The 27,120-nt window shown below is 39.7% G+C and overlaps 2 protein-coding genes across 5 annotated transcripts; both read right to left on the bottom strand.

Annotated features, from left to right (window-relative positions):
* Positions 1–17: 17 nt before the first annotated feature.
* LOC114153356 (protocadherin alpha-C2-like) lies at positions 18–10,630 on the bottom strand. 4 transcript variants are annotated; one of them, XM_028031851.1, is made up of 3 exons: positions 8,021–10,630; positions 6,600–6,636; positions 18–4,731 (listed from the first exon to the last, which is right to left on the bottom strand). In XM_028031851.1, the coding sequence occupies exons 1-2, from the start codon at positions 10,436–10,438 to the stop codon at positions 6,625–6,627; spliced, it is 2,430 nt and encodes an 809-aa protein (XP_027887652.1). In that variant the 5' UTR covers positions 10,439–10,630; the 3' UTR covers positions 18–4,731; positions 6,600–6,624. The 4 variants fall into 4 exon arrangements, with proteins under 4 accessions (XP_027887652.1, XP_027887653.1, XP_027887650.1 ...); XM_028031852.1 differs by having other exon boundaries at positions 18–4,728; XM_028031849.1 differs by lacking the exon at positions 6,600–6,636.
* Positions 10,631–16,642: 6,012 nt separating this feature from the next.
* Positions 16,643–22,335, bottom strand: LOC114152583 (protocadherin-10-like). Its single transcript, XM_028030509.1, has 4 exons — positions 19,126–22,335; positions 18,636–18,697; positions 18,447–18,559; positions 16,643–18,057 (listed from the first exon to the last, which is right to left on the bottom strand). Exons 1-4 carry the CDS (start codon positions 21,664–21,666, stop codon positions 17,786–17,788), a joined length of 2,988 nt encoding a protein of 995 aa, XP_027886310.1. The 5' UTR covers positions 21,667–22,335; the 3' UTR covers positions 16,643–17,785.
* Between the last annotated feature and the right edge of the window lie 4,785 nt (positions 22,336–27,120).

The raw sequence follows: 27,120 nt of genomic DNA, 5'->3' as shown, positions 1-27,120 counted from the left end.
CACAGACGCAACTGAGAGATGGATTAAAAATCTTTATTCAAACTAGCATAATCAGGCGTTACATTAAAACCCAATAAGCAACATCAAAACCGGTCAATTAACAAGACATGAAAGTAAAGAAAGCCCATTCTCACTCATACTGTCTTTGATTGGCGAAGCGAGATGAAACTGGAGAGCGTTTGTTACAACTCTTGAAGCTTACTGTACAGTATGAACGGCAAAGTAGCTGCTAGGAAAAACAAAACAAAACAAAACAAACAAAAAAAAAGACAATTAACTCACTTACAGTCTACTACACTGAGCACAAGCATCCCCTGTGCCATTCAATCACAGTGAATACAGAAGATATCAAAAAGGTATGTTGTATAAAAACACAAAGTATAAAGCAGTTTAATTTACAATTAACGCGTCTATTGGTTCGTAACAGAACCCCTGTTCTGAGTCTAAAAGTGCCTATCCAACAAGCAGCTCAAGATACTGTAACCTGGGAAAAACGAATCGATTACACTACACACATAAAAAGAAAAAAAAAACTGCTGGGTTATTTTCTTTTATGGGTTTATTCTGCTGGGACAGAAGTTGGGTCATGTTCACATCAGTTTAAAATTTGCGACTGTTGGGTGTCAGTAGACACCAGGAAGAGACTCGTCATGTTTTTACGGCCCAACATTGTGAATAACAAATCAGAATTCACTGAATCTCCTCCACAGAAATAAATCAGACAATTTAAGACCATAAAAAGAGAATGCTTTTTTGTTTTGTTTTTTTTGCAATGTGTTCAAATAATAATTGTTTTACTTAAATTAATTTTTATAATTAGCTATGTTTTGGAGTTGTGACCAAAATACTGGGTTGACCCTGTTACCTCACCACTGAATCTAGAATTATTGTTATAGCTTTTTCTTTTTGAATGCTACTTCTAGCTGTGTTGAAATTTGATACTTTGACCAAAATAATTTGCCATATTCATTGAATCTGCTTTAAATTGTTATGAGATTCTGTTTGAAATACGTTTATAGATTTTACTTTTTCTATTTTTTGTGTTTATGCCATCAAGAAAAACATTGGTAGTATTAACAAAAATCTGGGTAAAAACCCAGTATATGAAGTCAAGCCCATAACTCAAACCTATTGAGTTATGGAGTTAATGTGTTAAATCAAGCCCATAATCTACAGAGGACTAGTTTTTTTTAAAAAACCCAGCAGTTTTTAGTGTGCACGAAATGCTATTGTTTCATTTGTCAACAGTCATCTTGTACAAGGCAGAAGGCACGCAAGGAGCTCATCGTATGTGCAACCCGATAACTGCATTAACACTGTTGGAATCAATCAGTTCTGCCACTGATTGCACATCTAACATGCACTTGACCCTCATTATGCGACATGTTCAGGCTGACAAGCAGCCAGCTAGATGCTTTCAAAGGTGAGCAGCACGAAAAAGGAGAAAAACGGGGGTTGAGGGGGATAACATTTCACTGACTCAGAGCGTGAAGCCGGATACATCCAGAAATATTCCCCCTTCGCTGCATTTCCGCAGGAGTGCTGCATGGGATCACATTTAGATTCCGTGCATATCCCAAATTCAAACCGCTGTCATCCGCTTAATACATTTTATGCACTGTCAGCAGAGTCGCTACAGGAATACTGTCACTATAATGAACACAATGTTCTCTTTCCTCTCCTAATCCAGCCTCCCTAAACTCATGCCAGTACATTTGATCATTTAGCAGCCTAATTAGCTCTCTTAATAAGCTTCCTGTTACAGAGAAATTGAAGTCCTGGACTTGAAGGCGGCGCAGCAGCACTACCTTTGAGGTCATAAAATGTTTTCTTATTCCATTTTTTATTCATGTACACAACTAAAACGACGGCACTACACTATAAATATGCAACAAAATGTCCTTTAAGAAGCTCACAAAAGCAGCAATAAAAGTTACTACATAAAATATATATAAAAAACATTAATATTTATCAAAGAACATCTTGCCGCTACCTCTGATCATACACTGGCCAAGATTATTACTTTTTTTTTTAATAGTTTTACTCTGGCTATTAAACATATTTATGGTTATTTATATTTTACTTTAGATCATGACCTCATATATCATCTTTCTTTTTTCTACCAGTTGTGTAATTCCTAAAATCATTTCTTTTACGTTTTTTTGGGGAAAAACTTGGGGAAATAGCTTCTAAAACATTTGATTTTCAGTCGAGTCGCTTTACTGTTTGCGAATGACACATTTATGAAGCTCTTCCCTCTGGCAAAACTTTGTAATTGTCACCGACAAGCTTCTCTCACTTGAACAGGAAGAGATGAACTGATTGTTCATAAATGTATAATAGTTTTGGATTTTGCTTAGAAACTTGAGAGTTTGCATTGCAATGTACAGTTACTGTTAAACGTTTACATGCAATCATCACAAACTTGACTGACATACATTTTTGGTTTATAGTGATGCATTTGAACAGGTATTTTTTTAAGTTGGAATGGTATAAATAATTTTTAAAAAATCAAAAAATATTTAGCACATTAATTAGGAGCCGAAATTTATTTGGGACTTCTGCTAATGCACGCAGCAGGGATGGAGCCGTTGGTGGTTGTTCCCATGCGGAGGTAACTCACCGGCAGAGCACACCTCTGAAATAAGCAGTTCCCCTCTAAAACAGTCGGTGGCAGCAGTAGATGGTTGGACAGAATATCTTTATAAAAATAGGTGTATATTTTTTTGTTTCAATAAAATATTTTCTGTTTTTTGTGAACTATTTGGAAAATGCGCATGATGTGCTCCAAAATGGCTCCCGCACAGATCTGTTGTTGGCCACCTCTCAGTGATACGGTCTCAGTCTGGCCATGCCTATGAAAGGCTCTGCCATTGCCCTAGAGGGCAAAAAAAAGATAAAATAATTATAATTATAACAAAAATTATAAATAGCTCAATTATATACATACACCAACACTAATATTCTGGTACAAACCAAGTTTTTTTTTAGTATTGCCTACAAATTTTCAATCGGTTTCATTTCGGGGTTTCAAAAGGTCAATCAAGAAGCTTAAAAAAAGTCTTACCAATGTAGTTATATTGTGTTTTTGGGATAATTTACCCACCTGAACTCTAATCTGCTTCCAAATGTTAACCATATTATACAAACTGAAACTTTCAGGTAAAAAGACATTAGTTACAATCGTCAAGAACCAAAGGTTCAAAACTCTTCTGAGAGCTCCATTATACTCCGAAATTAACACCTTCAAGCTCGACTGAAATTTTACAATCTTTAGAAGGAGACTAATTTATTATAATATTGAAAAAATGAGAATGTTGGGAGTAAATGTAAGCTTTTGAAACCCAACAACACAGGGACAACTGTCAAGCACAGTGGTGGAACCACCATGATTAGGGTCTGTTTCACTGCCAGTGATTTTGATGGTTTGGTGATCATTGCACACAATTTTGTCCTTCCAACAACAATCCATAGCACATATCAAAACTAAGATTGACAGACTAACATCAATATGTTATGTATGTAGTCAGCCTTTTTAAGCAAGATGTACAATTTATGCCAAGAAGAGTGGCCAGTACTGTTTATGGCACTTCCAGGACCTTGTTCATCACTACAGAAATACTGTTTTCTCTGCATCTTACTGGTGGACATTTACCCAAAACATTAGTGGGTGTGTATGAGTATATTTGAGTCAAATTATAAGAAAACATCCACAACAAAGTCAAACCTTTCGTCAAATCATCTCTCGTTGATGACCCCCCCCCCCCCCAAAAAAAAACAACAACAAGCAAACAAAAACAAACTGTTCAAATAAATCAATAAAACTCCATAAATAACATCAGGTATGGTGATGAGTGGATGTAAACTACTCTCCAGAAATGCACATCTTGCACCTATTGCACACCTATTGTTGGTGAGCGTTTTATCTCCCCAATAAACGACTCATATTTGAACTACAATCAAATAATAAAAAGGGAAAGCTATTGGTTTGGGTTTTTTTTTTATGTTTACCTGTTTTCTTTCATTCTTTTTTGTCAATTTTTCTTTAGACATTCAAAACTTGTTAACCACAACATTGTATAGAAAAAAAGACCTAAAACTGAGTCACTGATTATTACTAGGTAAAAGTTTGAGTCTTATCAAACAGAAAGATTCTCCATACAAAATAGGACAAAAAAGACACCTAGTTTCAGGCCTGAATGTTATAACCAGCTACAATAATGGATCCATCAGATGGAAGAAGCTTATTCACCCTGATTCGTGTGTATATTTATGATTAGGCGTGTTTCAAACTCCAGCATTAATAAAACAACAACTTTATGGCAACTTAGGTATATTTTAGACAACTGATGGCTTCTAAAACTACAACCCATGGTAAAACCTGGACAAAAAAGGCAAATGTATCCACTGGGAGTCTTTAGTAATGTTCAAGAAACCTGCTGTAAAATGGTTTGTCCAAATGCTAATTAAGAGAAAGTATTCACACATAAGAGCAAAAACAAAATATTAACAAAAAAAAAACAAAACAAAAAACACACTGGTAGAAGGATAAGGTGAATACTGATTGATTGTTGGTGTGTGGGATTAAAGGAAACAGGGGAAATCAGAAGCTGGAGCAGAGGGACTGACAATAGAAAACTGTTTATCTTCTTTGCAAGCCCCTGGAAGGTTTCAGCCAGAGACTCCCAGGAAGAGACGATTACATCACCGTAGCTCTCTTCTTGGCTGCTGCTGAAAAAAGAAATAAAAAAAAACAAAAACATGGTATTAGAAACCAAACAGTCTTGATATAAAGTTTTAGAAAGTCCTCACTCATGCAACAGTGGATTGTGACTGGTTACTGCCACCATCAATATTGTTCCGCTGGACTTACAGGTTCATTCAGAATTACAGGGGGAGATCAATGATTTCTGCGTCTTTATTTTAATGATTTATTGGTTATTTTACTTTACAGTTTAGTTTATCAAAAATTTCTCAAGGTCACTAATAGAAATAAAGAAGAAAATATACAGCTTTTGTTCAATTAGTACACAGATGATGCTATTTAAGCATGCACAAGCAGTCATCACTGTGTCTAATTCTGGAGTCAAGACTGCAAGCCAGGATTGGGTTATACACCATATACCTCAACTCTAAAAATAGCAACAGCATTGTTTGAAATACTATGTTTAAGTCTGCAAATGTATGGTCACATTAAGACATGAAAGGCTATTAGTTCCAATCTGTTTTTCTCTTGAATTTTAATTATTAAAAGCAGTACACAGACGCCCACGAGCAGCAAGAACCTGTTGAGATTCCCCACTTATAATAGCCTATTTTATTACTTCAAATACCAAATACACCTTAATACGCCTTAATAGACACAGTTTAAACCGTCTTAAGGCTCTGCATTGTTGACCCAACGTACAAAAATTAATTCACATTTTTACAGTTGCATGTCATTTTGTTCTCAGTCTTGTCGACCCCTTCTTTTCACAACCCCCTTGACAAATATTGCACGCAAAGCTATTGTGTAATTTTTTCAGAATTTCATGGGAGTATTTCTTTTGCAAAACGAACAACAAAGACCCAGTGTTTTCAAGCAGAGCAGGATGGATAGGTTTGAACGGCAACTGAATTATTTTTGACGATACAATCCAATTAATGAGCCGTGAAAATAATGAGATCATAAATATTACTAATTCAAAAATGTAATTAAATGAACTTGCTGTGTGCAGATTCTAAAAATCTAACTTCTTGATGTAACTGGTGTCATGAAGAAGGCTAATTTTTTTTATGGGAATTTTTCTTAAGAAAAAAATTTATTTTTATAAAAGCACATTATCATAAACCTTTGAGTCATTATAGTTTGTTTTTTTTTTAGCTGAATTACATCCCAAATGAAAAAAGGTACTGCAATATAATTTTGGTAGCACCTTCAATTGTATTAAATAACAATATCAGAATTGTTTAAAATGCACTAAATTTCATGGTGTTATATGATAACATCAGATAACATCTTTCATGCTAAATGTTTTGAGAAATGCAAAGTCATTAAGGTGTGGATAACACCCAACCCTATTACAAACAACTTCAGATTGAAATTGTCTCAAACTTACAATTCTGACACATTATAAACATGTTTTAACAAGCGTTTAAATGAATAGATGACCTTATTTCCTGACAATTGGCGGAGACAATTCAGTCCTTAATCTCTTTTTCAGTCAGCGCCATCACAGAGAGATGTGCACAACATGAATCTGACCAGCAGCCAATTTTAGTCTAATCTCAGTTCTCAATATAAGCTGGTTTTCTCACTTGATAGACAAGCCAATTCCCATCTCAGTGCTCCCGTTAGAATTAGATTGGAACAGATTGTTGTATTTGTAAGGGGACATTTTGACCAAGCGTAAGCAGAAATATTGGATTCTGTTCTACTTAATCAGGAAAATATGTTGACGGAAAAGGATAACACAGAAGATTTGCACTGGACACTGTGGCAGTTCAATTCTCTTTCTTGCTTTTTTAGTCTAACCAAGAATGAATATGAAATAGAAACGGACAGTGAATGTCTATAAAATAATAGTAGCTCTACGGATTGTAGTTAGCAACCAGCATACCTCCAGTTGTAGAATGGACTTCCTTTCATTTTGAGTACTTAAGAACAGAAAGAAGAAACAAGTTCAGTGGTATGTGTGACATGCAAATGCACAATACAGATACATCATGCACAACTGCATTTCGCCCTCCATCTGCACCTGTGCATGCATATTTATATTGTTGATTCTTTCAGAGCACCGCTTGGTTTAGCTTGCTTTGTAGCACCAGCTGTAGGAAAAATAAACAACATCTGGATCATTCTCGGCACATATACACTGATGACAGTCTGCTGTGCACCACAGTGCTGCTTGAAATTTATAACAGATCTCATTTAGTGCAGCTCTATCTCTTGTCCTCAGAGAACCCCCTCCAACTCCGGGCTTCTTTGTAGTGCTCCCCCTCATACGCCTACTACTCTCGCTGCGATTGTGTGTTATGTATCTGCAATACATGACCTACATACCACATAAGACATCAAACACTTGCAGATTTGGGAGGTGGAGGCGGGGGGGGGGATCTTGGCCTAATTATGGCTAAAAATGCAGATAGTTTGATGTACTGACGCACAGCTAATCAAAATCAGCAGGACTCTGTTAGAAACTGTGTTTCGAACAGAAAACTGTTCAACATTTCTCAATATGGTACATGCATTAAAGTGTAAGGGTGGAGCCGGCTTTGACTATGTGCATCATTTGCTGTACTGTACATCAAAACCTTTGTAGTGTAATTTAAAAAATAATGGAATCTCAGAGGAATTATGCAAATCTTCTTCAATAAGTGAGTTGTCAGATGTAAGTAGTTGATTAAACGCAATACCTCTAAAGGAAATACAATAAAAGCATATAAGGTAAAATTTCAGCATTACTGCATATTTTTGTCGGATGGATGGATGGATGGATGGATGGATGGATGGGATCCCATACCATACATACAGTATGTTACCCTGAAAAATACTTATTTTTAAAGCTTCATGGGAACCTTCCATATGGATATTAAGCACTCAAAAAAATATTTCTAATTTGCAAATGTGGGTAAGGTTGCAGCAGTATAAACATTTCCCACTACAATCACCAGCTCAGACATTTCAAAGTATCATTTGATACCATAGCTATTAACATTCTCAAGTCATTTTAAACCTTAGCATAAAACAGTTAAAACAGTATTTCAAAAGCTGAAATATTCAATACTACTACTTAAAATAAAAATTGTGTGTGGCACAATTGAATAGTGAAACAAAATGATCATAACTCAGTGAGCTGTTTGTACAGGGAAAATATATATCAGCGTGACCCTGTGTTTGAGAAGTAGGCTACTAACAACCCTCCAATTACTAAGGAAGAAAAAACATCTTCTCATTACAGGAGACGAAATACATGCAATAAATTTTTTTGTATAACAGTATATCCTGTGATATCAAAGGCTATCTACCAATTCAACATACCTCCAGTGTGGATGCTCTGGAGTCTGTGGTTTCACTTGGGCCTATGCTCCTGGGTATGCTGGATACAAAATATCCTGCTCCTTTGGGAATGATTGGTTGTCTCACCACCACCTTGCCCTTCCTGGTTTCTGCAAGGAACAAGCTATACCAGTAGGCATCACTGGAGATCAGGGTGGAATCTGCGATGGTGGAGCTTCTCTGGCTGATCAGGCTATTTCTGTTGGCTGGGGGCATCTTGATGGCCTTTGGCTTTGGCTTTTGACATTTGAGGACGATAATAACCAAGATGGTTATCAACAGCAGAAAGGACACAGCTCCTAAACCAATTACGAGGTACAGGTTTAGGTTGGTGAAGACTTCGTATTCTAATGGTAACTCTGTTGTCTCTAAGAAGGTCATGGCATGCTCCACCGTTGATATCTTGATGGTAACAGTGGCAGACAAAGCAGGTTGTCCATTGTCTTTAGCAACAACTACCAGCCTCTGCTGCCTTGGGTCTCTATAGCTGAACATCCTTGTCGTTCTGATCTCACCGTTGTACTGATCCAGGCTGAAGAGAGTTGAGTCACTGATCTGCAGTAGCTGGTAGGTGACTCTGGCATTCTGCTCAGAGTCTGCATCAACAGCAACCACTTTGGCCACCAAGTGCCCTTTCTCTGTGGACCTCGGTATGACCTCCTCAACAACTGAGCCGTGTGCTCGCCATGGTGATACAATGAGGGGAGTGTTGTCATTTTGGTCCAGGATAACAATGTGAACTGTCACATTGCTGCTCAGAGGAGGGACCCCAGAGTCCCTGGCCTCAATGTGGAACAGGAACTCCTTCTCTCTCTCATAGTCAAAGGTCTTAAGGCCATAAAGATCCCCGTTCTCAGGATTGATGGAGAAAAGCATGGACATAGACATGTTAACTATCTCTTTCTCCATTATGAAATAAACCAAGTACTGGTTCTCATTCAAATCTGGGTCATGTGCACTGAGGGATGTCAATAAAGCTCCAGGTGGATTGTTCTCCATAACATGGATTGTGTAGAAGGACTGAGAGAACATGGGGGCATTGTCGTTGACATCCAGGATCTCCAAGGTGATGGTTTCATTCTCAGATAAAGCTGGGAAACCTCTGTCTGTCACTATTAGTTTGATGTCATATTTCCCTTTGACTTCTCGGTCCAGCGGTTTCGACACCAGCAATTCGAAGTAACCTTCTGAGGACTTGTCCAGACGAAAGGGTAAGGCTTCCTGCTGGTTCAGGTGGAGGTCTACGGCACCATTGTCTCCAGAATCTCTATCACTGACGCTCACCACAGCAATCAGTGTCCCTACCGACACATCTTCGGTCACCGATCTCTTCAGGGACTTGATGGTCACCTCTGGGTAGTTATCATTTAGATCTGTGACGTAAACCATCACTTTGCAGTGTCCTGACAGCGGGTTTGCCCCTCTGTCCTGAGCCTGAATGTACATCTCAAAACTCTGACTCTCTTCATAATCGATCACCCCCTTCACTTTGATCTCGCCTGATTGTGGATCTAGGGAGAAGAGCTCCTGTGTCTTCTCCGAGGTGTACAAGGTATACGAGTATATTAATTGTGCGTTTGTGCCTTCATCTAAATCAGTCGCGTTTAATGTCATCACCACCGTCCCCACTGGAGAGTTCTCCGAAACATTGACAGCAAAAACGGGCTGACTGAACGTGGGGGCTTTATCATTGATGTCCAGCACGTTAATAATTATGCTGGCTGTACCAGAGCGGGGAGGCACACCTCCATCCACCGCAGTTAAAATCAAATTATGAATCGCATGCTCCTCTCTGTCCAGTTTACCGTTGAGCACTAGATCAACGTATTTGGAGCCGTCGCTGCCCGTCTGGATGTCAATGCTGAAGTATTTGCTTTCGCTGAGATAGTAGGTCTTGACTGAATTCGCCCCCACATCCGCATCCACCGCGTTGGTCAGGGAGAATCTCTCACCGGGAGGGGTTGCCTCAGAAACGTCCAAGTGCATTGTCTTCCGACGAAAAACGGGCGCGTTGTCATTGATGTCCAAGATCTCCAGCTCGATGTTGAAAATGCGAACGGGATTGGAGAGTATGACATCCATTTTCAGGAAGCATGAGGTGGTTTTAGTCATGCATATGCTCTCCCGGTCCATCTTCTCGCGGATGACCAGCTCCCCCGTGTCTTTGTTAATGTCGAGGTAATTTTTGCTGTGAATGACATCGAGCTTCGCATTGCGCTCCAGCAAACTGCGAACGTCCAGACCCAGATCTGAGGCCAGATTGGCAACAAAGGAACCCTCTTCCATCTCCTCCGGTATGGAGTAGCGGGTGATGGAGAGCGCAAATCCCCACAGCGCGACAAAAAACGTGAGAGCAGACACGAACGAACGAGTCCGTATAGATGCACAATTAAGCGCCATTGTGAGCGTTAACACAAAGGATAAATGTCACAAATCTGTTCTTACGACCGTGTTGTCTTCGTGCAAAGGATCACCGGTGACATTCTAGCCTCCGCGAGTTGTAGCAGCCGCTGCAGCAGGCCATCTGAGGTGTGGAGCCGCTGGAGGAGCGGTGTGCGCGCTGACAGCAAACGCAGGGGCGTAACACAGACCCAGGAGGTAGCGGGGCTTTTTTATATATATATCACCGGCTTTGAAATGGTGCCTATCAAAATAGCTGCACTGAAGCAAAAATACCTTTACATAAAAAAAAAACTAATTTATGTTTTAATAGTATGTTTTCAAACTGTTTTGTTTGAATTTATTTAAACTACTTAACCATAAAAAAACCTGCAAATATTTAAAGATGTTACAGGAACACACAAAATACACATTTTTATGTTTCAGTACCTTGAAAAAGCTAAACTGAAACTTGAACTTTATTATTGTTCTTTCATTCATTGTTTAGTAAACATATATACTTTATATTTGCCCCCCACATCGTTTCTTTTTCTTTTACAATATAATCTGATTGGCGTGGCATCTGAATATATACCCAACTGACTTCACTCTGAATCAGAATTCATCACTATTAGTTACTTTTTTGTAAAGAAATTAGTAAATTGAGTTCAACTGTAGTAAAACACTGGACAGAAATGCCTACAATAGACTGAAGTCAAGTTTTATGCAGGACAACGACAGAAAAATGCAGCCGGAGCTACAAAGGAATTGTTTAGATCAAGCTGGATTTTTGTAACAGAACGGTTAAATTAAAGATCAGACCTAATCCAATCTGTGTGAGGACTTTAAAATTGATTTCACAGACCATTTCCATCAAATGGAGGATAATTTCCAAAGAAGAAAGGCAAAAATGGTTGGAGTTATATTAATGCTACCACAATTTTTTGATTTGTATTTGCAAAACCACGTATGTTTTTTTTTTCTATTTTACTAACATAAACTAATGTGTTTTTTTGTCAGATAAAATCCTAATTAAATATCTTGATGTTGGTGACTTAACAATAATAAAGCTAAATGGGGAAACAAAACGTTTACATGGTACTGTTGGTTCCTCCTCTTGAACCCAGATTAATCTTATTAGCTCTTCTCATATGGCTGCTCACTGCAAACATCACATTGAAACAAATATTGTTCATGTATTTTTTTAATATTCATCAACTTTCCCACCCCCAGCTCTATCTTCCCCCTCGTCCCTGTCGTCTTTTCTCTTATTAAATTTAATCTGTCTATTGCTAATCCAGTTTAGTTGCTTTTGCTTTTCTCAGTGTCGCGACAAGTTCCCCAGATTTTATAATTACAAACATCAGGACAGCTCTTTATTAAAGCTTTTAGTGTCAAATTCATCATAACAAAGTTCCTCTGATCATTTCTTGCTTGTTTTCCATTTATGGAGGTTGAGAGTGATTACATTTCCATGTATAATGTTATTGAGGATATCTCAATGCAATTTGAACAAGATGCTGCCTGTATCTGCATCAGTTTGTTGTAAATACCCACAAATCTTCCGCAGTATGAACAGCCTCCCTGCTTTGACAGAATAACACAAAATAACAAAGAAAGCAATATGACTGACTTGTCATCAAACAGTTTGTCTCTGAAAGCAGCCTGTACTCTATTGTTCACATTATCTCCGCACTGTCAGCGCTGTAGCAGTTTACAAAGCAATTGGAGAGATTAGGGAAGCTGTCTGACCAGTTTTAGATGCTCTTTGTGACCTTCTAGATGAGTCCTTTATTCTCTCTTGGAGTGATTTTTGGGGGTCAGCCACTTAGAAGTTTCACACTTCTATTTATGTGGATTGTTGCTTTCACTGTCATCCGCTGCATGGAATCCCAATGCCTAAGAAATGGTTTTGCAATCATTTCAAGATTGACAAATGTCAATAACTTTATTTCTCATGTTCTCTTACATTTCCTTAGATTATGGTATTTTGATTTTGGAGCTCTCTTAGCCTACTTTTCTTCTAACTACTTTTTTTCTCTTACAAATCCACCTCATAAAAATGAATAGTGAATTTAAATTAAAACATACTGCTCATGTTTCAATCAATTTTTTCTTCTTCTATTAAATGATTATGTCCTATTATAATACAATTGGATGACTGGAACATTTCAGAGAATAAATGGCAACAGCATCTTGAAAATGTAAAATTTATATTGAAAAAGATCTGGTTGCTAATTGCAAGCAAGGCTGTTGCAACCATTAGGAAGCCTTTCTGCCATCTAGTGACATTGCAAAGAAATACATCTATCTCTTCATACGTTTTACTACAACTACTACTACTATTATTATTATTATTATTATTAATAATAATAATAATAATAATAATTTATCTATTATATATATATATATATATATATAAATTATTATATATACAAATTATCCATCTTAGAGTCCAGTTAATGTCCTTGATATTTAAACTTTTCAGAAAGCATGTGGTGTCAGTGAGGAGCAACAAAGCTCTTTCAACAGCAAAGTAACTCCAGCAGAATGAGCTGCCATCTGTTGTGACCAACTAGGGGCCGGGAGAAGAGGAAGCCCAAACAAATGAAACCAAGGAGCAATCAAGGACAGAAGAGTAGAGTTAGTGGCAGCAATTGGTCCATTAATGGTTTTGCCAGTGAGAGAAAAGTAGCTTAGACAAAAAAAAAAAAAAAAAACTGAGGCTGTAGTACTGTCTATAGGAAGAAAAACCGTAAGATGGTCAACACAGAAATGAAGAAAAACACCAAAAGAAGTCACAGTTAATGGCAGTTATTTACACATAATGCATAAATGCTGCAAAAATACATGTGAACTTCCAGTAAACTAAGAGCAGAACTAACCATGTATTAATACAGTATTACCTCTTTTAGAATAAAAGTATATTTTCCAAGTATCTGGCATAAATACAAACACACTTTTGGCTGTTTAAGAGCTATGTTATCAAAGTGGTAGAACATGTAAGAAAAATTCTGTCAACTAATCACTTTAATTTGTTTCAACACCCAGATTTCCTAAATACAGATCAAATTTCTTTTTAAAATATATTTTCACGCCCTCTTTTTCCAAAGACTGATATACCCAAATTATAGACAAGATGCAATAAAAATGAAAAAAAACGAAAACAACAACAACAAATATAATCACCATCTCAGGCGCTGGAAGACTTGATAGTGAGAATATGTGGGGAAATGATTCCCTCTAGTGGATATTAAAAAGAAGCTCACATGTCCTGGAGGAGAATAGAGTCTTACAAATTAATAGAAAATATGTCAGGCAAATAATAGTTTCCAAAATAATTCTTACAAATCAAAACTAGCTTATAAGTCTTTTCATTGTACAGACATGCAACTTGTTAATCACAAATTCTGACTCCTTTCTCTTGAGTGTGATACATTTTAAAATAAATTTCAAAATGTATCATCCCAATTGGAATAATTGGCAGGATGTAGCTGTGTGATTGTCGGGATTACTCCTTCAAATTCCTTCAACTCCCCAAATGTCATTTTGGACAGATGGAAGATTTTTTATCCATCTGACATTATTTTCCAAAGGTTTGATATAAATTCAGAAACTGGCCCCTGGCAGTGCAGCGTTTTGAGCGTGAAGCTGTTCACTGAGGCGGTCAGGCTCAAGCAAGCTCAAGATTAACCCAGTGGTCTGTAGCGGCTCAGTTAGAGGCAGCGGATCTTAAGGATAATCTCTGTCGCTGCAGTTTAAAATCTGAGGTTTACTGACCAGAATGTCAGGAAGAAAGGTTAAAAGACATTTTCTGCCTTGAGTCTCAAAAAGCTCACATTTTCCCTTCGCCCTACCACCATCATAGTCTTGTCTTGTCCCTGGGCTGGTGCTCTTGTCTTTTATTAGCAGATAAGATTAGTAGGGTTCACGGCGCTTCATTACATCTGAGTATGTTATTACATACTTTATCAAACTGGGAATTGGCAGAAACTGAATGGATTGTTCGTAATAAATAAGACTCTGGAGCTCAGCTTTGCTCAGAATCAAAGGCAGCTTCTAGGGAAATACTAACCCTATTACTTTTCCCAAGGTTGCATAGATGACTAATTTATCTTTTTATCAGATCTTCTCAGCCTTTTGAACATGAAAAGATGTCCTTGCAAGCTGAATGGTATGTTAAATGTATGCCTTAATGTTTTATTGACACAGAGTCCCTTTGTTGATGCTCTCTAGAGATGAATTTTTCCAAAAATACAGCTACAAGTTATTTTTTAAAATTTAAACCAGCTCTATCCATTCAGAGACTGACTTGTGTAACTATTCTTCTTTGCAAAACAGCTCAAACTCAGTCAGACTGGACAAAGAGCATCCATCCATCTATTTTCTGTACACCCCTGTCCCTAGCGGGGTTGGGAGGGGTGCTGGTGCCTATCTCGAGTGAACGTTTTGGGCGAGTGGTAGGGTACATCCTGGACAGGTTGCCAGTCCGTCGCAGTGGACAAAGAGCATTTTGTAAGAAATCAGCTTTCAGTGAGGTCTTGGATCAACTAGGAAATTCCAGTTCTCACCAATAAATTCCTCCTGATCCTCTGTGTGCATCCTCTGTGCATCTCTGAACTGCTTCACCTTTATGCCCTATCTCAGATCCACATGTCCTCTTGAGCTTGAATGCTTTGCCTTTCTCGAACTGGTGTGCGGAAGCTTTTGGAACGCTCTCCTAGTCCACTTTTCCATAAAACCCTTCTTATTAACCAGTATGTTCAATTATATGTAATTTTTTTTAAAAAGCTATGAGAAATTCTTGTGTCCCAAGATAGAACTATTCTACTCTGGTAGTATTCTGTTTCTTTATATGACAATAGGAAACAGCATAACTTCTCACTGACGCTTTGATCAGTCAATCACGTTTTAACTCATAGAAAGTAATGTTGTCTTACTAGTGGCACACTAGTCTCACCTCAGTCCCACTAGCCCAGGGTGTTCTAGCTGGTGCATCGAGAGATATCAGCTGTTGCTGGTTTGACGTCCAGTGATTTTTTATTGATATTTGATTGTAATTGATTGAACTTTTGGAAGGATTACAGACATTTATCCTCATTGACAAACAGGATTCAGTTTCCATTTGCATCTGATAAAAGTAATTTAAGTGCAGTTTTTATATCACTTATTGTACAAGGGTGTGTAGTAACTATAAGTTCCCATTGACTTAATATGGCTTTTATCTTGCCTATTCAGTTCATCCCTTTTTACTCAGTCTGCTCTGCAACTAAATAGTGTGTTTGTGTGAAATTGGCTAAAATTAGAGGAAACCTGGGTCAGGTGGTTGAGTTGTTAGGTTACTACATTTTTGCTTAATCTGTTTTACAAAATAAACTCGATAATGTTGCTTTTGTTAGAGATCTTAGTGGTGGTAGTAGTAATTTAGTTTCAGGTATTGATCAGAGACAGAAGGCCGGTTTGCCACCGTCTCAGACACACAACCAAACAAATACTAACATATGTATTAACCCAAACACATGGCCACCCCTGCTGTATCCTAAGCTGTTTTCCTGGGTCTACATACATATGACTGTGTGTTAATGCCTGTCTCTAGAAACATATATGGCTAGCACACACAAATTAAATGATGAAGGACGTCTGACATTCAAGTGTAGAGGTGCTCGCAAAGAGACAGGTGGAAGGTTATCTCCAAAAGGTCTGGGAGCGGCCTTCGAAAGTCTGAGGATGTGAAGAGAAAACCACAGGCAGATGGTGTCAGGGCAAATTTCTCACCAATAGCAGACTGGCTCCAGGATCCAACAAGGCAGTCACCACAACATCCAAGTTCATCCACAATGCAACCCCCCCGCCGACCAAGGCCAAGTAAAGGACTCCGCACAGACTCAGCAGCTGAAATCACCCTGGAAATCCCTGCAGAGTCATGGTGGACGAACCCAAACCAAAGACCGCCAACTGCTACCCATCAACAAAACCAGCGGGGGCCAGACCACACTGAGTGAATTAGCAGCCTCTGCTCAATACATGCCCTGCAAGCAAACTGTGAATTTACCTTCTGCTTGCATCGGACAAACTGCCCCCGGCTCCACCAACACTCGGTCTGAGACTGACCCAACCCCCACATGGATTTTATTTTTCAGTGAGGCATCCTTGGGCATTTTTTTTTTAAATAAGTTGTCAATAATTATATTATCATAATTGCAGTAAGAAACAAAACCCAAGAGCGATTTTCAAAGAAGGATTTATTAATAATTCATACTGATACCCAATACATTATTCATTGGACCTAAAGGGTTTTTACAGCTCATATCTAGTGAGCTGTAGAAAGCCTGGAAGTCATTTCAAGCGGTGACAGCGCAGCTTAGGTAATGACCGCCTTTAATCAAATTGACAGGAAAATGACTGCAAATTTTTTATCCAAAATATACCTGTGAATATCAGCACTCGCAGAGATGCGTTGTTTGCATCAGAAAAAAAACAAGTAAAATGAATCAGCAGGTGAAAAAGTTGTAAGCACCGAAAACACATGAATGTTAGGATTCATTTTTAAAGTAATGATCATTTTCAGAAGGACTGCAATAAATTGAATTGAAAAATATAGATATATTTATATGTGTTTCAATAGATTAAAGTAGAATGTTTATGTACAAAGGACTATACTGAATTTATTTACTTTAATACAGGAAGTACAAGGTTTATTAAGTTTCTCAAGATGTTTAACAAAAACATATTCTATACTGCACCCCAAACTCCCACCCTACTCCAACCCCTCAAAGACGTCCACATAAGTCATATACTTGTTAAACAGGAAGTCATGAGTCAGAAAGTACATACCTCCTAGACACTGATTAACCTAAAAAAAAAGAAAAAAAAGTCTGGATATATAGCCTTCTTCAGTTATATTTATCTCACCAGGATATGTGCTCTCTTTGGTTTTGTAATAAATAATGACCTCTTAATGTAGAATTATCTTTTCCCCATTCAAGAAATGCATTCAAGTAAGAATGCATTTCTTCTTGTGGACATTTCTTATATTTTTCAGTAGAAGATTATGCTGCTCAAATGAAAAATACATTTATTTCAGAGCTTTTCAAACATTTGTATCAAGGGTGGAAATGAAGGGGAAGGCTGCTGTGCTAAAAGTAAAATATTTCACTTTGTTTCAACTTGTTTCCTGTAAATATGCATTAAGAATGACTGGTTGCCACGTGAGACGTTAGTTATAAGCTTCAGTACAAATCTGTCATCGATCCACTGACAACTGAAATTCTTGTGTGCAGTTTAGGGCAACAGCAAAGTCTCTAAGAAAAGTTTTATCTTGTTTACAAAAAATGTTGCTAACGTAAAAGTTTGGAAGTGTGCAGCATCTCATTTGAAAATAGAATTGCTCATGACGCTGTCGTCCGCGTCAAAAGTTTGCTCGTAGTTGGAGATGAATTTCTTTTTCTTGCCAAAGGTGGAGAAGGTGTTGTAGACATCCAGGTCTCCTCTGGGCGTCAGCTTTAGCGTGCTGTAGCCGGACGGCGTTCCGGGAATGTAAACGTTGTGCTGATAATCCGCTCCCTCCGAATGAAGCTGAGCATGCTTCGGCGTCCACGAGCAGTTAGGAGGCACTTCTTCTTGAAGAGATCTCTTGCAGTCTGTTAAAAAAAAAAAAAAAAAAAAATATATATATATATTACATGCACATATATATATATATGTGCATGAATTAGCCTACATCGGGGCAAAATTCAGGAGATGAGCTCATATGTAAATACACTTCACTTGATCTGGACACTGTGGTTTTTAAAGGCATCTTCCTAATTCAGCTTTTTAGCGAATAATACTCCTTGAGGGGACTTAAATAATTCTCATACTGAAGCGGTAAAATCCCCCCCTACTTTTGGGATTTGGCATTATCTGCTTTATGGTTTATCATTTCACGTCTTTGACAAAATCCCTCTGGAACAGACACAGGGAAAGCCTCACGCTTAATCTACTTATAACGTCTTTCATATAAACAACAGTAGACTAGAACCGAACCTACCGTTCATTTGGTTTCCCCAAGTCCAGTACTGTGGCACCACAGTGCAGGCGAAACCATCAGGGTCACACTTTGGCTGCCTTGAAAGAGTTCCCTCCATATTATCTGAGCTATATCTAAAAAAAAAAGAAGTATTAACTGATAATCTGCGTGTATATTCCAGATTTTAACTGAACATCTGAATAAACTCACCTTTTGTAAGCTGAGTTACGCTGATTCTTGGTCCAAGTCAAGTTCTTATGCAAATACTTGAGCTGCAATGTAAAGACACTTTGTAAATCACAATACAATACAACAAAAAAATGATTCATCAGACACAAAATCAACTTTCTTTCATGGACATTCATGGCCTTTTCTTCAGGATTTATTGATATAAATTGTCAATCAATCTCAACTCCGACCACAACTTCTTTTCTCTGGAAAAGAAAAGCATTCCCAAGGCACGGTGCTGCTACCACTGTGTTTCACCGAAGGGATGTAGTGTTCCTGGTTCTTTGCAGTGATAGCTTTCTGCAACACATTTTTGTGTTTAACCAAAAGTTAAACCAGGAAATCTCACACTGGTTGACTCTGCAAAATCCAATTCAAATATAGACAAGTTTGTGGCTGTAGCATAAATGTGGGATATTAATACTTTTTACACTGCCCTGTCATGTTTGCTTGGTTTTTTTGCGATCTTTACCTCATTCGGGGTCGCTGCTCTGTTGTTGGACAGCTCATTGTGCTCCAGCGTGCTCCAACCGGAGGTCAGGTAGTCCGTGCTCTTGGTGTTGTTCTGCTGAACTGACAGAACCGGACTGCAAGGTTTGAGGAACATAAAGTCACTTTTGGATGACTCCGGGGTCAGGCACATTTTGTAGCAGTACACCTGCGGGTGCGCGCCGCCGCCGCCGCCGCTCGCCTCCGCGCAACCTGACGCACCTGCAGCGGACATGCGAACGTTCAGGTTGGACTTTTTGAAAACCTCTGTGGTGGTGGTGGTGGTGTTGGTGTTGGAGGAGGCCAGCTGTGAATGGGAACAACAGCCGCAGCAGCCGCCGATGGAGGCGAGGCCGGACGTCTTGCTGTCCACTCTGCCCTTCAGTCTCCTCGCTGCGACGAGGACGATGATGGCCAGCAGGAATGTGAAGGAGACTGCACCCAGAGCCATGATTAAGTACAGAGTGAAGCTGGAGCTGTGATGCGGGCTCTGTGACCGGTCACCCAAATCAGGCTGTAAATCTGACAGGCTGTCAACTACTGACAAAATGATGGAAACCGTGGCCGAGAGGGGCGGCTGACCATTGTCCTTCACCAGAATGACCAGCCTATGCCTGGTGGGCTCTTTCTCCTCTATCTGGCGCATCGTCCTGATCTCCCCTGTGTACAGAGCCACGCTGAACAAGCTGGGATCCGTGGCCTGGAGCATTTGATAAAAAAGGCGCGAGTTCTGACCCGCGTCTGCGTCTGCCCCGTTAATCTTAGCCACCAGGTAGCCCGAGTCCACCGATCTGGGCACGTTTTCGTTCGGCGCGGTGCCGTTCTGCGTAACGGGGGACACGATCACGGGCGCGTTGTCGTTTTGGTCCAAGATAAAGATGCTGACCGAGACGTTGCTGCTCAGAGGGGGGAACCCCGCGTCCTGAGCCTGCACTGTAACCTGGAAGTGTTTCAGCTGCTCGTGATCGAAGGAGCGCAGCGCGTAAATGTTCCCGCTGTCCGAGTTTATGGACACATACGTGGACACCGGCATCCCTTGTATGTCTCCTTCCAGAATAGAATACGATAAGTACGCATTCTGACCCGAGTCTGGGTCCTTTGCGGTCACGGAGCAGACGGATGCTCCCGGTGCGTTGTTCTCAGTGAGGTAAACTGTGTAGGACGGCTGTTTGAAACGAGGCGCATTGTCATTCACGTCGGACACCTGAACGATGATTGTTTTCCTTGTGAACAAAGGAGGAGAACCCATATCTCTGGCAGTGACGGTGATGTTGTAATCTGCCACAGACTCTCTATCCAGAAAGTCTGAGGTCACTAAGGTATAGTAGTTCTTGAAGGAGGAGTGGAGCTGGAACGGGACGTGGTGCGGAATCTCGCAGTCCACGTTGCCATTCTCCCCCGAGTCTTTATCCATCACACTGATAACGGCTATCACCGTTCCGGGCGGCGCGTCCTCCTGCACAGGTGTGGATACCGAGGTCAGTATGACCTCCGGCAGGTTGTCGTTCTTGTCCAGGACATTGACTAGGACTTTGCAGTGGACCGCCACGGCGGAGGGACCCTTATCTTTCGCCTGCACGTAAATTTCGTGCATCCTTGCCTTCTCGTAATCGATCACGCCTTTCACTTTGATCTCTCCCGTGCGTGGGTCCACGCTGAAAAGCTGGCGCACCTTTAAGGGTGCGTGGCCGCTGAAGGAGTATGCGATGTCCGCGTTCGGACCCTCGTCCTGGTCCGACGCGTTGAGCTTTATCACCACCGTGCCTTTTGGCGCATTTTCCGCCAGCCTCACTCTGTAAAACGACTGGTCGAACACCGGCGCGTTGTCGTTCGCGTCCAACACCGTGATGTAGATTTGCGCGGTGCCTGACCTCTCCGGTGTCCCTCCGTCCACGGCGGTCAGCACCATCTGATGGGCGCTCTGCTGCTCCCGGTCCAGCGGGGTTTGCAGGACCAGCTCCGCGAACTTGCTCCCGTCGCTGCGCGTCTGGATGTCCAGGTGGAAGTGCTCGTTTACGCTCAGCAAGTAGGTGCGCAGCGAGTTGGATCCCACGTCCAGGTCCTGCGCGCTCTCCAAAGGGAAACGCGATCCGGGCGCAGCAGATTCTGAGATGTCCAGGTTGATCTCGGTCCAGGGGAAGCTCGGGGAGTTGTCGTTCACGTCCAGAATCTCGATCTCCACCCTGTACAGCTCCAGAGGGTTTTCTATCACAACTTGCAGGTGGAAGGAACAGGACAAACCCTGCTCGCACAGTTCTTCTCGGTCGATTCTCTCGTTGACAAACAGGACGCCGTTCTCCAAGTTGACCTCCACGTACTGCTTCTTGGAGCCGGACACTATGCGGAATCTGCGCGTGGACAGCTTGTCCAGATCCAAGCCCAGGTCCTCCGCGATGTTGCCCACGAAAGCCCCGTGTTCCAGCTCCTCTGGGATAGAGTAGCGGATCTGTCCCCACACTTCGTCAAGGCGAAAAGTGAACAGAGCCAAATAGCACAGAAGCCATTTCAAGACTCGTTCACTCATGGTGCCCGTTTGTTGTCGGAAGCGAGAGAGATGCACCCCGGAATAACGTCAAAAGTTGTTGAGACTGGAGCTGCGACCCTGGTGTCAGAAAGTGGAAAGAGGAGAGATGCGCAGCGGCAGAGAGCCTCTCTCCTGAGTGTGCCTGCGTGCGCGCGCGTTTATTATTATTGGCCCCACTGTTTCAATACATGGGGTGGGAAACGACATCTGCTCGGATAATCTCTGCTGCCTACTAGAGCCCGATCAAATTCCTGTCAGAGTCCTTGGGCTTTGACCGCAGGTTAAAAGTACTGCGCTCAGCTGTTTCCTATAGTGCTTCAACCATGTCCTCCCAACCCCGGTGTATTCATGCGCCACATTAAAAGTTGACCACAAAAGTCTTCAGAGGTTCCGGGTGTGGGTTTTTCATAAACCCTATACAGAAAATTACAGTGCAAAAATATCCACATCACTTGACGTCGTACTGTACACACTTTGCTGCATCACAGCCACAGATTTCAATTTATTTGATCATGATTTTTTTTTTTGTGATCGTTAAATAAAGCAGCTAGTGCATCAATTGTGCAGAGGGTAAGAAAATAATAGATATATTACAGCTAACTAGTGATTGCAATGGTGATGTACATTTTTTGGGGTCTTTAAGACAGACTTCGATTAGTAAATACATTTATTAAACAATATAAATATATGTACAGATTAAGCAAGCAAAATGTACAGATTAAGTGAGTCAAAATGTAGAAACCGGTTGGAGGGATAAAGCCAACAAAATATCCCCTCCCAAAAAAACTAGTTACTTTGAGTGAATGAACACTTTGTACAGCTTTTAGGGTATCTCTCTAGACGTCTTCCACACCAAGACAAAAACAGTTTAAGATCAGTCAAATTGGATGGAGAGTGACGACAAATATCACACTTCATAACTTGCCACTAATTCTCTACTGGGTCTAAATCTAAACTTTGGACCATTCTAGCTTTTGACTTAAACCACTGTGTATTGTTGCACATCTGCCAGGCTTTAAACTTCTTCACAACGTTCTCGCTAACCTGTTGTGAGACTGATTTTCTGTAACAAACTGCTGAAACCTTCACAGCTTTAAATGAGGTGAAATCTGAATGCGTTTGCGGACGGTTGTGATGGATTTTATTTTGAGGTTTCAGAGTAAAGAGGGTGAATATACATGCCTCCCCTGGTTTTGAGGTTTTTTACTTAGCAAATAAAAAAATTGTATTTTTTTTTCATTGTACTCAGAATTAAGCAATTTGTGTTTGTTTGTTTGTTTTGTTTGTTAGTATGTGGTCATTAGGTAAAGGAATAAAGAAGTAGGATTTTCTTTTTGCAACTCAATCCGTAAAGCCACATAGCAATGTAGTCTGTTTCTTAAGTGATCATGTAAAGTTACAATAAGTCATTTTAAGTTGTTGTATGTCAATGTTTTATGTGTTATGCTACACAGCCTACTGCGTAAATCTGACTGTGAGCAGAATCAACATCATTTCCAAACTCTTTTATAAATTAATATAAATTAAGCTTGAATAATCCATTGTCTTTTGACCTCCATCTTTCAATGCACCAACACTCAGAGTAGCTCTATCTGTTTTCCTGTTTTTTTGTGCTCCATCCATTTGCTCCAACAAACCCATTTCTCCTGGTTTAAAAAACCGAAAACACAATCTGTCTGCACAAACGAAACGGCAGCAGATGGTGAGGTTTTCCACGGGCTCATGCTCTTTTTAATTAATGGAATGGAGATTAGAGGGCATTTTCCCTGGATCATTAGTGAACAGAGGAATTAAGACATTTTGTGAGGAATAATCCCAGGGCTATCCATGTGATGCACATGTTTTTTTTCCCCCTTTCTTTCTCTCTGTCTCTCTTCTTCTCTCTCTGGTCATATTGACCTGCTTTTCGCAGCCTAAGTGCACGGCATCACTTACGCAGGGCAGAAACTAAGTAGCTGGGATAAGGGGACACAGCCACATTTAGGGATAAAACCTACAAAAGAGATTATCTCTTCGTCGCTGCCTCTCTATTAAGCTCTCTCTCCTACACGCTCATCCTGGTGATCTCAATGCCTAACTCAAGGGCAAAAGTAGACTATCAATCCCTTTTGTCTTTAAGCACAATTTAGATTTAAATCCACAGGATTAATATAGGTAAAGGTTACGCATATTTTCAAGCTTTTAACTGATGTTTTCTCTTTAAAAGATAGATGAATATCATGTTTATCTTCTAACATAACGGACTGCTTTGGTTGTGACTCTCCAGCACCATGCAAAAGTATGCCCACACTGTTGACTTTCAATCACATTACAACCAGAAATCAAAATACGTCTTATTGGGATCTTATGCAACAGACCAAAAGTAGCTTGTTTTTATGACGTGGAAGGAAAGCAACACATGGTTTGAAAAAGTAAATCTAGATCAAAGCATAGATTTAGAAAACATAGTTCTGGTTGTATGTTTGGAGTCACTGAAGATGTACTTTTTTCCCCAGTTTCAATTGTTTTGAGATTTCCATGTAGTTACAGTTAAACACAAAATAATGAAAGGGGCAGTATTATGTATTTTCCAGGCACACATTACCATTTTCTCGAACAAACAAGAAGATATGTTACCTTCAGCTGTAATAAAAATGCAGTATATATGTATATATAACAGAAAATAAATTTGACTTTGCAATTTGACATCTTGAAATTGGCCTCTGTCTCTTTAAGAAGCTCCTGCTCATTCCAACACTCCACCTTCAGCATGCTGTCACAACAGGATGATCACAGGAGATTCAAACATGCATGAAAGAAATCAAAGCAACACTCCAGGTACATTTTTTTATGAGGGAATGACATTATAAAATTGTATTAAGGTAAAAAAAAAATCTATTTTACATAATATCACCCTTTAATATTTCATTAAAGAGATGATGAAGTACTGAAAAAGTAATAATTTTAAAATAATTATTGAAATCACAGTAAACAACCGCTTCCTATAATTCCTGCTTGGAAAAAGCTGCTTAGCTTTTTCCAGGTCTCCACTATTGTCAGCATTTATGATTGTAACTGAGACTGGAAGACCTCGTTGCCATCACCCTAATCTTTAGCTCTTTTGACAAATTCTCAAATAGATTCATGTCTGACCTCGAGTTTGGCCACTCCAAAAGGTCAATAGTACTTCCAATCAAACGCCACAGCTTTGGTGTGAGTGCCACAGATTCTGTGGCAGATGCCAGAAGTTGCCTGACGCTGTTTTAAGTTCTACGTGAATTCTTACGTGAACAGAGCATATTGTTTTACAACCCAACCCTGCTTTCATCACAGCTTTCTTCCCGAAAGCTGTGATGAATATCAGTGGTATTCTTTGGCCTTCATGACATGTTCACTAATATTCTGGAACAAACCTCTGAGGCCTTCATAGAACAATAAAATTTACAGAGAATGAATCACCTTCAAATTAACTCCATCTACAAATTAGCTACGTTCCAGAGTGAATCGGTTTTAAAATGTTAGAGGAAAACTGAATACAAATGTACAACAAATGATTTTTAATCGTAATTTAATAAAATCTTGCATGTTGTGTTTTTCTGTCACACAAAATACAAGTAATATTCATTCAAGCTCTGGTTGTGAGGGGATAAAAATGTGAATACGTTGAAGGGAGGTTTCAAGGCATTGTATTTCCTTGTTATATTAACGAGACAACAAAAAGAGCATGACTCGATAACCACAGTGTGAATTTATACACCCTGCTGAACATGAAGTTTGGAGGAATTCTGGTGGCACACGCGCATTTCTCACAAAGAGTGATAGTCTGAGTTCATAAAACAAGTTTAATTAAACAGATAACGCCACCAGAAGAAAGGGAGCGGGTTAGATCAATTTGGGTAATCCATCTTTACACGTAGATTCTCACATGAAAGAGAGAATGATTCAACACTGTGTAAGAAACAAAATCCATTAGGATATTACCTCATGCGTGTGGTTGATTGTGGGTAGTATTAATGTCTCTTTTGCAGAAGTGTTGTTTTATGTTTTCCTCTAAGAAAAATCCCTGTTGAAAGAAATCAAAGGAAATGAGACGTTAAGGCATTTGTCTTTGGGTTTTTAACTGATGCTCCTACGGAGCCATCTGCCATGATGAGTAAAGCATGTGTGCAGAGCTCTCTTATTTTGAACACTAAAATCACAATATGTCTGGAATGTTGGAGTATAAATGTGTGATGTTATGTGAAACTGCTCTTCCTCTGCCATAAATTATGCTACGCACAGGTTTTCATCACCTAAAGCATTAAGGTAATCTAGGAGTGTTTGTTTCCTTTAAACCAGGCCAAAATGCAATCAGGAAGATGGGCAGGAGATGTGACTGCTGGCCTCTTAAACCAATTAAACGCATATTAAAATAATCAGAGCCATATTTCTCTGTGGAAAGGGACTAAAAAATCATCTATAAATGTTCCACACTGAGTCAAGATCCATTTCACAGGAATTGTATGCAGTGTATTGTAATTACAGTCATCAATACAAATTCCTCCTGTATATCCTTACACTCTAAAATCTGCTTCGTTAAAAACAACCCAATTTGTTTCTGTTCTGCTCAACTCCTCTTCTGTATATATATACAAATATCAGCAACTGCAAACTTAATTTGTTCAGCTGTGTGTTGTTTTTAGTGCCAGATCGTGGCAAAAACCACATTATGAAACCTTAATATTTTATCCCCGCCAGCACTAGGCTGCAGTTGAAATAGAATGGCCTTCTTAAAAAGAAAATGGCGTCTGTCTGGACCACAGACAGGCATGGTGGTTATCTGCCTCAACCAGCTGTGGGATAAAAGAAAACTCACACACTACAATTCAAAGTGAATTTACACTTTACATTATAAGGATTAATGACAGTTAAACATAAGCATTACATTAAGAGAATCAGTTAGACAAAAAAAGAATTCTATAGAGAAAATATCTAAGAACCTTTTAGGTAATTAAATGCAGCAGCCAATAACATTTTTAGTCGTGAGTAAAATTAGCCAACACATTTTGCACATCTTAGGTTTTCTGGGTGTTAGTTCAGGAGCTGAGGAGTGTAGAAACAAAAGACCTTAAGTTTTGGTTCTGGGAACATTGAGTTAACATGTCTCTGATAATTTCAGCAATATATTTAGGCCATATGCCAACTTAGACCGATAAGTGGGCATAGCTCTCATGCCACCCCTGAGGAGATGCTGCCCTGGGCAGTTACCCATGCCGTCCACATCAGAAACTGCCATTGTCTGTTTAAAAGAATGTGTTGAGCTTGAGAGGAGGACTTTCCAGTATGTAAGCCCCACACCATCACAGTCCCACCATCACGATTTACTGCCATAAATGCTCTTTGTTGAATGCTATATGCGATTTGATACTCCTAGAAAATTTTTCACTTCTGTCTCATTGGGCCACAGAACATTTTCTCAAAAGTATTTGAGAGTTA

This window comes from Xiphophorus couchianus, chromosome 11 (assembly GCF_001444195.1).
Source record: "Xiphophorus couchianus chromosome 11, X_couchianus-1.0, whole genome shotgun sequence".
In the NCBI taxonomy this organism is placed as follows: domain Eukaryota; kingdom Metazoa; phylum Chordata; class Actinopteri; order Cyprinodontiformes; family Poeciliidae; genus Xiphophorus; species Xiphophorus couchianus.
Note: the sequence above shows the minus strand (reverse complement) of the source record. Positions and strands in the feature narration are given on the sequence as shown.